Below are 13,346 nucleotides of genomic sequence, written 5' to 3'. Positions count from 1 at the left end.
GGACAACGCGGGGGGCACCCTCTGCCACGGAGCAGGCCCCTCGTTGCGGAGAGAAGCCGCCCAGTCCGCACAGCCTCAGGCCCCGCAGGGTTGTGGTGGCAAGTCCACGGACGAGAATCCCCGAGAGTGGTGCAGGGCTGGAGGCCGCCCGCAGCAGTGCCGGAGGAGCCTGAGCGGGAGGGACCCCCGCCCACCCCCCATCCCCCATCCCCGCAGGTCCCGGGGCCGGGGGCAGGGGTTAGGCGCGGGCTCCAGGAGAGGCCCGCACTGGGGGGCATCTCGCTCCACGGACTTGTGCCTCCGATCGCTCTGGGGCCCTGACCCACGCCAGGCTCCCTGGGACTCGGGCCTGGCCAGGAGTTGCTGACCGGCACCAAGGGCCCGCCCTCCCCACTGGAGCACTCGGCCATCCTTGTCCTGCCAGAGCACGGACGCCGTTCCCCACCGTCTCCTCTGAAGACCCCCGAGTCTGCGCCTGAGTCCTCTGCTCCCCACGTGGGACCCTGCGTGCCGACGTCTTTGACGCCTGGACGTTCCCCCCCCCCACCGTCCCCCGCCACTGCCCGCCTCGCAGACACCTCACGCGCCACACGCCTCACCGGGTACGCCTCTCCGACACACCTGACCGGCACCCTCACGCACACGCCCCACGTGCACGCCCCACCGACACGCCTCGCGGACACGCCCCACCGACACGCCTCACGGACACGCCTCGCGGACACGCCTCACCGGGTACGCCTCTCCGACACGCCTGACCGGCACCCTCACGCACACGCCCCACGTGCACGCCCCACCGACACGCCTCACGGACACGCCCCGCGCACACGCCTCACCGGGTACGCCTCTCCGACACGCCCGACCGGCACCCTCACGCACACGCCCCACGTGCACGCACCACCGACACGCCCCACGCACACACACGCCTCACTGGGTACGCCTCTCCGACACGCCTAACCAGGCACCCTCACGGACACGCCCCACCGACCTACCTCACGGACACGCCCCGCGGACACGCCCCACGCGCACGCCCCACCAGTGGGCCTCACAGCACACGCTCCACGATTTGGACAATAAAGGGGGCTCAGAGTGAGAGCTGAGGGTCTTTTATTTCCGCGTCGGGCGTGGGTGGGAGCAGGAAGGGGGGCGCCGCTCCCTCTGGCCCCACAGAGCTGCGCTCCCAGAGGACCAACTGTCCTCCGCCCCGGGTCTGGCGTCCCCTCCTCCCCCAAGGGCTCCACCCGCCCCTGCCGGCACCAGTTGTCACCAGGCTGGGGCCGTTGGGGCCGTCCCTGTGCAACTCTGCTGGAGAAGCCACAGCCTCCAGGACACCGGCCAGAGGCGCCCCTGGGCCATGAGGCCTGGGACGTGCACAGTGGCGGCCAGAGTGTAGGCGAGACGCGGGAGGATGGCTCTAGGCTGGCTGGAAGGCTGAGGCGCCCCCAGCAGAAGCGGGGACGTGGTGTGGGGTCCCCACAGGGTCACACTGGGCGGAGCGCCCCGGGGAAATCCACCCGGCGGCCTGCATCTCCTCCTATGACAAGTGCCACCTGCCGGAGGCCCACCTGGCATCTGCCAGCAGTTCATGGTTCTGGAGGTGGGGAGGCGTCGAGAGGGCTGGACAAGGGCAAAGGGGGGAGCCCAAGAGGTCTGTGTGCCCCACAGCAAGGCCGGGGCCTCTGGGCATGAGGGGACGCCCGTGCCAGGGCTCTCAAAAGTGGCCAGGACCCTGGGCAAGAGGTGAGGGTGGCGCTTATGCCCACTTAGGCGCCCCCCTCACCACACTCAGGGCCACCGGCGGCAGCCGCAGGCTCCCCAGAGGTGGCGGCAGGAAGCAGAGCGGGGCTGGGGCTTGAATGCGGCAGCTTCCGCATAAACGGGAACACCCTGTGGGCAAGACGGGACCTGAGCACGGGGCAGCCGTGAGGTCCTGCCCGCCTCACTGCGGGTCTGCACTGCTCCGGGCACGGACAAGCTCACCGTTTCTTGGCTTCTGGGGGAATCACGGCTTCGGCCAGCAGGTCTTTGTAGGCGGCAGACTTCAGGAACCTCGGGTAGGAGTCCTGCAAGAGACCGCGCCCAGACGGCTCCCCCTGCCGGTCCAGCCTGCCACTGCCGGGGCCTCGGCCAGCCCCAGGTCCCCCCCACCCCGCCCCAGCGGACAGTGCTGGAGGCGACCACCCCAGACCTCCCCAGAACAAGTCAGACGGACTTGGGGAGACCTAGGCTCCTATCCAGTTTACCCACAAAAGCTGGGCAGGAGCCGGGTGCCCATGCTAGGAGTGAACCGTGGTACCTACAGCGGGAAATGCCAAGTGGTGCCCCCCCCCCCCCCCCGTTCTCTGTGTACCCCGAGAGTGAGGGGGAGGACACAGAGCAAAATAAAAAGCAAGGTCGAGAAAAACTGTAAAACTGCATAGTATACAATAAAGAGGGAGAGAAATCTATAAACCCAACTGCTTATTATATTTAAAAGAAAAAAATAAATTTCAAATAGTTAATTTTAGTGGGAAGAAGGGAAGACAGCGGAAGGATCAGGACAGAACCACATTTACTTGAATGTACCTTCTTTGCTGATTGGATTTTGAAACTGTGTAGACACTTTACATAATTATAAAATAAAACAACAAATAGTCAATTCCCAAACACTGGAAGTCAAGTGGGACAAGTGAGCCAGGCACCCAGTCGGTGACACCACCCTGGCCACATGGAATATAGCTGCTGGAGGGGGCGTCCCCAGGAGGGTATGTGCAGAGGACCAAGCCGAGGAAAAAGTAAACCATTTTCAGTGACTGTATGGTAAATGGTAATGCTGTGTTGTTGAGACTCCTGAGTGAAATGTGAGAAAAAAGCAAGTGAGTCATTATGTTAGCATCGTCGAGAACCAAGATTTTCAGTGGGTTAGTGAGGAAAGAGATGGAAGTCAACAACGTTAAGGAAATTCTCTAATCCTGAACCTGAATTAGCAGCGTCACGAGACGCCTGCGCGGATCAGTAGGTGGGGTATCTAACTCTTGATCTCTGTTCAGGTCATGATCTCATGGTTCGTGAGTTCGAGCCCAAGTCAGGCTCCATGCTGACAGCATGGAGCCTGCTTGGGAGTCTCTCTGCCCCTCCCCCCACACGCACACGGGCACACGCTCTCTCTGTCAAAAATAAATAAATACACCTTTAAAAAAAAAAAAAAGTAGAGGTGCCTGGATGGCTCAGTTGGTTAACCGTCCGTCTGACTCAGGCTCAGGTCATGATCTCACAGTTCGTAAGTTTGAGCCCCACATCAGATGCTGTGCTGACAGCTCAGAGCCTGGAGCCTGCTTCAGATTCTGTGTCTCCCTCTCTCGCTCTCCCTGCCCCTCCCCCACTCGTACTGTGTCTCTCTCCCCCAAATAAACTAAAAATTAATAATAAGAAAAGGAAGTGTCAGTACGAGCTCCTGATGTATCCTGTTTAAAACACTGATACTCCTACTTCTGTTCACTGAAAGGGCCCGAAACAGTTCAGGTTACAGTGGACACATCAGCGTGCGCGTCAAGGTTTCTAAACACCCTTGAAAAAGAGCCAGGGCTTCCTATGGAAATGGCTGACTCCAGTTCCGGCACAGGTGGAGCCGGGGACAAGCCACCACTCCAGAAGGCAAGAAAGCCAGCACAGATTTCAGAACACATCAAATGCCCCAGGAGCCAACAGCTGGCAGGCTGGACCTCTGCACGGGAATTAAGGGTAAGAACCAGAGCGGAACGAAACCCGTCATCTGATGACAGTGTGGATTTACATCGGGGTTAAAACTATCTCAGACTTACTGGCCACCCTTGGCAGACACCGTGGGTACGATGCATTATTGTGAAAACTGGTGACTAAAAGAAGGGGTCAAGCACTGATCCTGCCTTCCCTGGACGACTGTGCCACAAAGAGCAGGTGAGAAGAGGTGTCTCAGAGCAGTGTCCCCCCTCTTAAACAGAGGCAGGGACGGGCCAGCTCCTTGCCTGCACCGAAGCCACAGGCTGCTCCCATCACAAAAGGAGAGGCGCCCGGGCCCCACGTACCTCCCGATGGGAGAACACACCGAACACCATCTCTGAAGTAAAAACCCTTGGCAAAACCAAATACACGAAAAAACTGAAGATGAATCCGATCAAGTCTTAAACGTAACTACCAATCTGCAGAAACACACAAGGACACCACGAGGGCGCCATTAGTAAAACCCAGACTGTGGGAAATCACAGCACAAAGGACCTCCAGTTTCTTTAAAACAAAACAAAAAAAGAAGAAAAGGTAGAGAAGAAGCCTCTGCTTTAAAAAGAGGTTTATCGGGCTCTGGGCTAATGGCTCGGAGCCTGGAGCCTGTTTCAGATTCTGTGTCTCCCTCTCTCTCTGCCCCTCCCCCGTTCATGCTCTGTCTCTCTCTGTCCCAAAAATAAATAAACGTTGGAAAAAAAAAATTTAAAAAAAAATAAAAAGAGGTTTAAGGGGCACCTGGGTGGCTCAGTCAGTTGAGCATCCGACTCTTGATTCTGTCTCAGGTTACGATCTCGCGGGGTTCAAGCCCCGAGGTGGTCTCTGCACTGAGTGTGGAGATTGCTTGGGATTCTCTCTCTCTCTCTCTCTCTCTCTCTCTCTCTCTCTCTCTCTCTGCTTCTCCCCTGTTCACGCGCTCTCAAGATAAAAAAACTTAAACAATAAAAATAAATAAATAAAAGGGGGTTTAAGAGATTAACCCATTCTGACATATGGACTTCGTTTGGACCCAAATTCAAGCAAATTGAAAAAACAGATAAGTTTTTGGCTGTGGCATTCAGAGGGGAAGATGCCAAAGATGTCCATACCCTAACCTCTGGAACTGTGATGGTGTCTCTTATAAGGCAAAGGGATTTTGCAGATGTGAGTTAAGTCAACGATCTTGAGGTGGGGAGATGTCCTCAATTGTCCAGGTGGGCTCAGTGTCACCACAGGCCCTTATAAGTCAAAGAGGAGGCTGCAGGAGGACCAGAGACACAGGTCAGAGATGTTAGACTACTGGCATAAAGACGCAGGAGGAGGAGGTGCGAAGGAAGGCAGGCGTCTGCAGAAGCTAGAAAAGGCAGGACATGGGATTCTCCCCCTGGAGATTCCAGAAGGAACCAGTGCCACCCACACCTTGACTTTACCCCCAGGAGACCTGTGTCAGACTTCTGACCTCCAAAACTTTAAGAGAATAAATTCATGTTGCTTTAAGCCAAGTTTGTGGTGTTTTTTTACAGCAACAACAGGGAACTTAACACAGATGCCAAGTGAGGAAGTTTTGACCCCGACTGGCTCTTTGAGTGATCCTGTGTTCAGTATGTGATACTGACATCTGGGGTCACGGTGAAAAGGGAGGGAGGGGGTCCAGGTCTTTTAGAGGATCCTGAAGTATCTACAGATAGGAAGTCTGGAAATGGCTTTAAAGTCACGGGGTGGGGGGCAGGGGGAAGGGATAGACAATGAATCAGGATAGGCCCTGAGCTGTTTTTTAAGCCAGGCAGTAGGTATGTGGGGGTCATTTTACTATTTTTTGTTCATGTTTCGGATTTTCCATGTTAAAATACTTTTCTTTTGAGGAAGAGAGCATGAGCATGAGTGGGGGAGGGGCAGAGAGCGAGAGAGAAACAGAGAGAATCTCAAGCAGGCTCCATGCCCAGCACAGAGCCTGACATGGGGCTTGATCCCATGACCCTGGGAGCAGGACCTGAGTCGAAATCAAGAGTCGGATGCCCATCCAACTGAGCCACCCAGGCGCCCCATATTAAAACCCTTTCTAAAATCACGACTGGACCTCTCAGGCCTGTGGCTTGGGCAAGCCCTCAGCCCTTCTGAGCCTCAGTTTGCCCCTCTGTGAAAGTGGAGCCTGGGCCGCAGGTCTAAGCATGCCAGCAGCCGGTGGGAAGTGGGTGTGCAGACCCAGCTGTCACGGGGCCAGGCACTCCCCAAGCCCTCCCGGCCTGCACACTCACCTTCTTCATCAGCATGTAGATGTGCAGCTGGGCGTCATCCAGCACGTAGCGGTGGGGCTGGTGCAGACCCTCCAGGGTCCGCTCCATCGTCCGGCTGTCGATGTTGACCCACCGGGCAGCGCCAGGGGCCAGGAACTGCCTGTGTCGGCAGAAGGCGGATGGGAGACAGGCCCTGTGGGTCCAGGTTCCGCACGCAAGCCTAGCGGCCAGCTGGCACCTGCCCCTCGGCACTCACTGGTACACGGCGTCCACCATGGCGCGGACCTGGGCCTGCCCTCCGTGGCGCAGCTCCTCGCATGCCTCCCAGAAGCTCAGGTTCTCAGCTAGGGGTCCACACGCCAGGTCAGGCCAACCTGAGCCTTGGCCATGCCGGCAGAAACGTGGCAGGGGCGGGGGGGGGGGGGCGGGGGACGGTCCTAGGCAGCAGCATCCCTCACAGGGGCCTCGAGCAAGGCAGGGGGCTTCTCACCGCTGAACTCTGTCCCGAGAAAGGCCATGAAATGCGCCCGTCCCACAGGGTCTTCCAAGAGCTCCTGGAAGCTGAAGCCCCATCGCTCCACGCGGAGCTTCGTGGGCACAGCCACGCTGGAGGGACAGGGCACAGGGATGTGCCGGCAACAGGGGGGTGGGGGGGGGGGAGTGCCCCAGTGGGAAGGGAGGTGGGGGGCAGTGCTCCCTGCCCCCCCTGGGCTTACCTGGGTGCGTTCATGGTCCAGTAGGTGTCATCGTCTGTGACCCAGGGGTTGCCAGGCAGGCACCCTGACATGATGGGATCATGCAGCTCACGTTGGCTGCTGAACTTTAGGTACCTGGGGAGCGGGGGGACGGTGCCAGGGGCCAGTGCAGGGACAGGCTGTGGGGACAATGGCACTCGAGGAAGGGTCTGGGCTCTGGACGGGGGTCCCCAGCCGGTGCCCTTCAGCCCACTCACGCCTCAAGGCAGACAGAGGACTTCACCCGGGCCCTGCCCAGGGCTTTTCTGCACAGCTCCATCTAGGACGTGAGGCCTATGAAGTGGGGCCTGGCCTGGGGGTCAGCCAGCCCAGGCCCCTCTCTCCCACCCACTCCTAGGACCTACCTCCCGCTTGTAGAAATCTATATTCTTGGTCTGGAAAGGGCCGGGCGGGCTGCAATTAGAAGGCAGGCCCTGTGGGGACTGAAAACCCACCGTAGTTCAAGAGTCCATCCCTGGGCTGATAGAGAATGGCTCAGGCCCCCTGCCTTGCCCCTTGAAGCCCCCTCCTCAATGGAGGGGTCTGGCTTTCCAAGAAGCTTCTGGGGGCCTCTAGTCTAAAGGTTTCCAGAATGTTCCATGGAGCCCTCAGGTTTCCAAAGTTACCTTGCAGTTCCCCAATTGTCACTATTTCATATTTTCGAATGTATATAGGTCTTTTTTTTTTTTTTTTTAACAGCAGATACATGAGAAATACTGCAACAGAATCCCACTCAGGAAGTCAGTCTGGCTAACTTATGCTCCAGGGTGATCTCAGCCTGTTCAGAGCTCAGAACCTGCCTGCCACATCTTCCGGGCCAGGTGGATGGACTGACCCTTCCCAACACCTGCGAACCCTCAGCATGCCCGAGATCTTCAATTTTCACCTCGGCTCTCTTCGGCTGACTTTATAACAAGAAAATCACAAACCCTAACCCTAAACTAGGACTTTGAAGTCAGGAAAAAGTTTCATCTGTAAGGTACTAGATGTGGGATATTTTGCATTTTGTGGAACTGAAACAGAGGGCTCGGCTGCCACCAAGTGTGGCCACATCTGTCCTGGCTCAGCTCCCTCTGGTTCCAGAGGCCACTGGAGTCCATGCAGGGTGTTGGCTGGCTCGGCCCAGACCCCTCAGGCCTGTGGCCCCACCGAGGGCACACCTCCTACTCCCCCGGGTTCTGATGCTGTCCCGGCCTGGGGAGGAGCTCCCACTCTTCCCAGGGCCCCATTGCACTTACTTGCACCCAGTGCAGCAGGTGGGAGGCAAGAGGTGAGAGTTAGCAGAGGCCTGGGAGCGGGGGTACAGGCAGTGGGGCATGACGGCAGGGTCAAGTGCCATTTGAAAAAACGGATGGATGGGTGAGCAGCCCCCAAGTTGGGGTGGGGGAGATATGTGTGCAGGGTGGGGAGCAGTCTGGGGGTATGGTGTGGGGTCCTCACCATCTGCGCTTGCCCGGCAGTGCAGGAACTGCGCTCTGGACCCTGCTCCAGGACGCTGGGGACCCCTGGCTGCAGAGGGGAGGCTGAGATGAGGTGAGGGGTGCAGCCCAAGTGAGCTGGTGAGACCTGTCCTAGTCTTGTGTTCCTGCCCCCCACCAGCTTCATATACGGAAGCCCTGCACCCACACGTCCTCCTTCAGTGGAAACTACAGGGGACCTGGGGGGGCTCCGTTGGTGAAGCGTCTGACTTCAGCGGAGGTCACGATCTTACTGTTTGTGAGTTCGAGCCCTGCGTCAGGCTCTGGAGCCTGCTTCAGATTCTGTGTCTGTCTCCTTCTCCCTGCCCCTCCCCCACTTGTGCCCTGTCTCTCTCTCTCTCTTAAATAAATCAAAAAAACAAAACATTAGAAACTGTCATTCAGAGAAAATTAAGAACCTGAGTCTCCAGTCCCTAAGCCTGCTCTCTACCCATCCTCACCCCCATGATTACCTCACCTCAGCTGAGCTCACCTCCCTGCTCCTGACTACTCAAACCACAAACCTGAAAATCCTTTTTTTTTAACATTTTTATTTTTATTTTTTTTTAACGTTTATTTATTTTTGAGACAGAGAGAGAGACAGAGCACGAACGGGGGAGGGTTAGACAGAGGGAGACACAGAATCTGAAACAGGCTCCAGGCTCTGAGCTGTCAGCACAGAGCCCGACGCAGGGCTCGAACCCACGGACCGCGAGATCATGACCTGAGCTCAAGTTGGACGCTTAACCAACTGAGCCACCCAGGCGCCCCTCCTTTTTTTTTTTTTTAAGCAGGCTCTGTGCCTAATAGGGCTCGAACTCACTACCCCAAGATCAAGCGTCATGTGCTCCATAAACACACAAACGTAGCTGGCCAGGAGTCCCCTCTTAACCATCCTTCTCGAGATGCTCACCCGCCCCACATCTTGCTGCCCTAGCCTCAAATGCATCTGCACGTCTGGTCTCTTCCTCACCTCGGACCAGGCAGAGCCCTCATGCCCGTTCGCCCGGAGGCCCCCGCTGCCCTGCCCTCAGCCCGTGTGCACAGCCTCAGGGCCACGTCTGCTCTGCCTTTCCACCTCCCTATCCTGCCCACCTGGCGCTCAGGTGGAAGAGGAGGAGTCATTTCCCAGAGACACCCCCCCCCCCCCGAAACAGACACACACATGATGAGTTATTGGCCTGCGGATCGCTCTCATTTTTCTTTTCCATGGGTTTTTCCCACAAGAACTTGCATTCATGCTGGCTCTGACCGCCCCCACAGACCAAGATAGCCGGTCAGCCTCGTCTCTCCACAGCAGGGGACTAGCACACCGCCCGCTCAGACCGCGGTTCTGGGTACAGCCTAGCTACAGGCCAGCACCCCCCAAAATTCTTGGTCTGTGACCTCAGTTCCTCAGAGCTGTAACTAAGCCTGACTCCACTTTGCCTCCTCCCTTAGACCCAGAAAGAAGCTGGTTTGTCCCGGGCTGTGTGGATGGGAGGCGGACGCAGGCCCGGGCCTCAGTTCTCATGGGCCCCAGAAATAGAACTTACTGCTGGGATCCCGAAAGCCGCATCCTTATCACAGGCTCAAAATGCAGGTTCAGAGCGAGCATTTGAGGGAAACACACTGCCTTCTGGCAAGATCCCACTGCTATACAAGGAACTGCCCCCCCCCCCCAAACACACACAAGGGTATTACCGGAGGCCTATTCACCAGCCAGTACGTCTGCTCCTGGCACGCCATGACCAGCCTGTCCCCCTTCCTGCGCTGCTTAGCTGCCCTGGAGGGAGGGCAGGTGGAGCTGGGGGACAGGGTGCCCACAACAGCACCTCTTCTGCCCTGTCCCCACCCTCAGCCCAGAGCCGGGGAAAACAGCCAGGGCTTGGTACTGCTGGGCCTCCCGGGCAATTCCCACTCGATGCCCACAAGTCATGGGTGGGGCAGGGTCTCACCGAAGCTGCTCTCTCGCTTGCATCACCACCAGGTCCCATGCGTGGTTGATCTTCCTGTGCAGCTGGCCATAGTGTTCCTGGAGGGTGTTGAGGTCTACCCTGGGCAACCCCTCTCCTGTCCAGCTCTGGGTTAGGGACCACCCACATCCCCACTGAGACATATAGGGATCCCGTGTTTGTGTCTGCACCATCCTGGGGCCTGGGCTGTGTGTGTGCTCCAGGGCAAACTGAGGCCCCGGGGTCAAGAGCAGGGCTTGGGTTCCTCTGGCTGGCCTCAGCCTAGGGGAGCGTCCCACCTTCTCGTGGCCGACCAGGGCCCCCTGCTTTCGGATGTTCTTCTTCGCCAGGTAGATGGCTGGAAGGACAGGGGGCCAGGCTGCAGAGGAGAAATCTCTGCCCCTCGTCCCTTGCGACATCACTTCAGAGGGCAGGAAGCTGTCCCAGGTTAGCCTGCTCCTCCTCACTCACCATAGTCCAGCTCAGTAGCTGGCCACAGCGTGCTCGTCCAGAAATAGGGCGTCTGGTATGGTGCAAGGATAGAGTTTCTGGGACCTGCTGGACCTTCCTCACCCCAGGAGTTGTCCCCCTCCCCAGGCCCCTTGGGAAGAGACTGGGCGGCCTCAGAATCTGCCTGTCTGCCCACAGCCTGGAGACTCACACACCACTGGCCATCTTCCCCACCTGGAACCAAGCTCCACTCACCCCTTGGGGCCCCCTGCAAGCACTGCCTCCTGGACCGGGCTCCCTGAGTCCCTGCCTCCTGGTGGGGGGTGGGGGTGGGGCCTGCTCAAGTCTGTACTAAAGACTATGTGTGAGGACTGCCAGGGAGGCCAATCAGGACAGGTCCGTCGTGATTGAGGTTACGCACTGAGATGCTAGAATCCTGTCCTCAGGCCCCACACAGACTTCTTCCTGGGTAGGGGTTTAAGGATTCTCAGGGAAACCATCAGAATCCTCCACAGGTGCTATACCCTTTATGGGTCCCCTGCTGCGGCCTCAGAGAAACTGAGAGTCTCTCCCCTTATCCTGGTCCTCCTATCACAGTGGACCACTCCCCAAGGGCCTGGGGGAGGGGCAGTGGACCCAGACCTGTGGTGACATCACCACGCCCTACTCCAACCCCTTCCACAGGTCCCCTCTAGCTGGGCTGCTGGGTTTGTGCTTTCCACCTGCTCCCCGTTGCACCTGACCTGAAATCTGTAGGGTGTGTCGTCTGGCCGGAGCACAAGACAGCGGGGGTCTCGCAGCGGGTACAGGTAGCCGTGCTGCACCAGGAGAGTGCCCAGGTGCAGGGCCTCTGCGGGCGGCAGGGTGGTGAGTGCTCAGCCTGGGAGAACCAGTCCCGGGGCTCTCCCTCCCCAGCACACTTGGCTTGGCCCTGACACCTGTGAGCCCAGCCTAGGCCATCAGCACAGCGACCCCAGGGCAGGGGGCAGGGGACAGGAGGCGCGGCAGGGGTGGGGCACCGGATGAGCAAGGGGCTGACCCCCTTACCCTCCTCTGAGATGCAGTACTTCTGGATCAACCACTCCACGAGGTCGCTGCCTGCACAGCAGAGATTGGCATGGGGTGGGGGTAGGCTCGGGCAGGGCCTCCATCCACCCCAGCCCCCGCGGCGCCTCACCAGCCACCATGTGCGGAATGACGGTGATGAGCAGGCGCTGGCTCCGCATCTTCACGCCCTGGTCGGGGTCCTGCATACTCACGACCACCCGCTCCATCTGGGCGAAGGGGGGCCTTGAGGGTCTGTTCCGGCCCGCCTCCCCCGCCCCGCCCCAGATCCCGACTCCCCAGAAAGGGCCGAGAGCCCGGGACCAGTGCGCTCAGAGAAGATTAACGCGCACGCACGACGGTGGCATCTGAGGCCGCGGCGGGCGGCGGAGGAGTGGGGGCGGGGGCGGAGGCTAGAGGCGACTCCCGCCCCCGCAGCCCAGGTCCCCGCCGCCTCGCCCCGCCTGGCCTCACAAAGCGCTGTCGCCCCCAAACCCGCGGCCACACTTGCGCGCACCCACGCCCACCCCTCTTCGGCTCCCGGCCTCGGATGCCGGGAAATCGAGGGTATGGCGGGACCCCCAACCGGCACCCACCTTGCTCAGATGCGGCATCTGCGCACCGGCGCGAACGCCGGCCATGGCGGCGGGAAGGCCAGATGGCGGGTGGGGGCGGGAGCCGCCCCCCCGCCCCCCGCCCCGTGGTCCGCACGCCCCACCCCGCCCCGCCCCCACGCCCCGCAAGACCCGCCTCACGCCCCTCTCCGCCCACGCCCCGCAAGACCCGCCCTCACGTCCTCGCAAGACACGCCCCTCCCCACGAGATCCGCCCCCGCGCCCCGGAAGACCCGCCCTGCGCAACCCCCGGAGTGGTTGCGGGGGAGGGGGGGGTTGCCCCGGCAGTGTCAGCCCTCAGGGCACATGGGGTCTGGGGTCTGAAGTCTGGAGGAATCTCCCCCTACGACGGGAGAAACTGAGGCCTGCGCCTGCGGGAGGGGCCGCGAGGTGGGCCGTGGAGATGCCCGCCCTGGGGCCATGGCGCGGAGGTCAATGAGGGAATCCGGGCTCAGCTGGGACAGGGTGGGGGGGCTCAGGGAGAGGAGGGTCTCCAGGAGAGGGTCCTTGTGGGTGGGTGGGGACAGCAGTTCAAGGTCTCTTGTAATCCCTACCCCCCCTCCCCCAGCCAGCCCACGTGTGACCTCCTCAGGATGCGGCAGCCCCAGTGGTGGAGGGGGCTGTGAGGTCAGGGCAAAGGGCTTGACTGTCCTAGGAGTGTGTTTCTGTGATCGTGACACCATGCGTCACACCATGTTGGTGCCTCAGGTTGGCTGTTGCAGGTGTGCTGGGTGGGGGAAAAGGTGGCAGAAGGCTCACTCTCCCCCCAGTTGCACAGAGGCCTGGGCAGGACCAGTTGGGGAACAGGCAGAGACTCCACAGATACAGGATATCTGAGACTGTGGGAGGGGACCTTTACTGGGGAGGGGGGATCTCAACACGCCCGCCCCACTCATGGTTCCCTTGCAGCCTCTAGGCTCAGGGCCCTGTCCTGGACCTTCCTCCCCCTATGCCAGCCAGCAGCTTGGCCACTACACCTCAGAACCCCTTTGCTGGACATTTATAAGAAATTCAAACAAGGGGCGCCTGGGTGGTTGAGGCCCGGGTGGTCAAGGTCCGACTCTTGGTTTCAGCCCAGGTCACGATCTCACAGTTTGTGGGATCGAGCCCCATGTGGGGCTCTGCGCTGACAGCATGGAGCCTGCTTGGGATTTTCTCTCTCCCTCTG

At 59.5% G+C, this 13,346-nt stretch overlaps 1 protein-coding gene across 8 annotated transcripts in view; it reads right to left on the bottom strand.

Annotated features, from left to right (window-relative positions):
• Nucleotides 1-12,276, bottom strand: part of RGS11 (regulator of G protein signaling 11) — a 30,507-nt gene extending 18,231 nt beyond the window's left edge. For 2 of the 8 annotated variants that reach the window (XR_007147656.1, XR_007147655.1), the window contains exons 1-15: nucleotides 12,161-12,276; nucleotides 11,698-11,794; nucleotides 11,568-11,618; nucleotides 11,264-11,370; nucleotides 10,542-10,593; nucleotides 10,074-10,428; nucleotides 9,820-9,901; nucleotides 8,120-8,188; nucleotides 7,045-7,122; nucleotides 6,898-6,959; nucleotides 6,662-6,775; nucleotides 6,436-6,551; nucleotides 6,202-6,289; nucleotides 5,967-6,105; nucleotides 1,978-2,060 (exon numbers count right to left, since the gene is read on the bottom strand). Coding sequence is in view for 5 of the 8 variants with exons in the window: in XM_047837696.1 (XP_047693652.1) it covers nucleotides 1,761-1,884; nucleotides 1,978-2,060; nucleotides 5,967-6,105; nucleotides 6,202-6,289; nucleotides 6,436-6,551; nucleotides 6,662-6,775; nucleotides 6,898-6,959; nucleotides 7,045-7,122; nucleotides 8,120-8,188; nucleotides 9,820-9,901; nucleotides 10,074-10,428; nucleotides 10,542-10,593; nucleotides 11,264-11,370; nucleotides 11,568-11,618; nucleotides 11,698-11,794; nucleotides 12,161-12,205 (1,662 nt within the window). In the remaining 3 variants the exon portion in view is untranslated. The other 6 variants (XM_047837699.1, XM_047837696.1, XM_047837697.1 and 3 more) reach the window with 6 other exon arrangements.
• Between the last annotated feature and the right edge of the window lie 1,070 nt (nucleotides 12,277-13,346).

The sequence above is a fragment of the Prionailurus viverrinus genome, chromosome E3, assembly GCF_022837055.1.
Source record: "Prionailurus viverrinus isolate Anna chromosome E3, UM_Priviv_1.0, whole genome shotgun sequence".
Classification (NCBI taxonomy): Eukaryota; Metazoa; Chordata; class Mammalia; order Carnivora; family Felidae; genus Prionailurus; species Prionailurus viverrinus.
The sequence above is the reverse complement of the archived record's forward strand: the minus strand, read 5'-3'. Positions and strand labels throughout refer to the sequence as shown.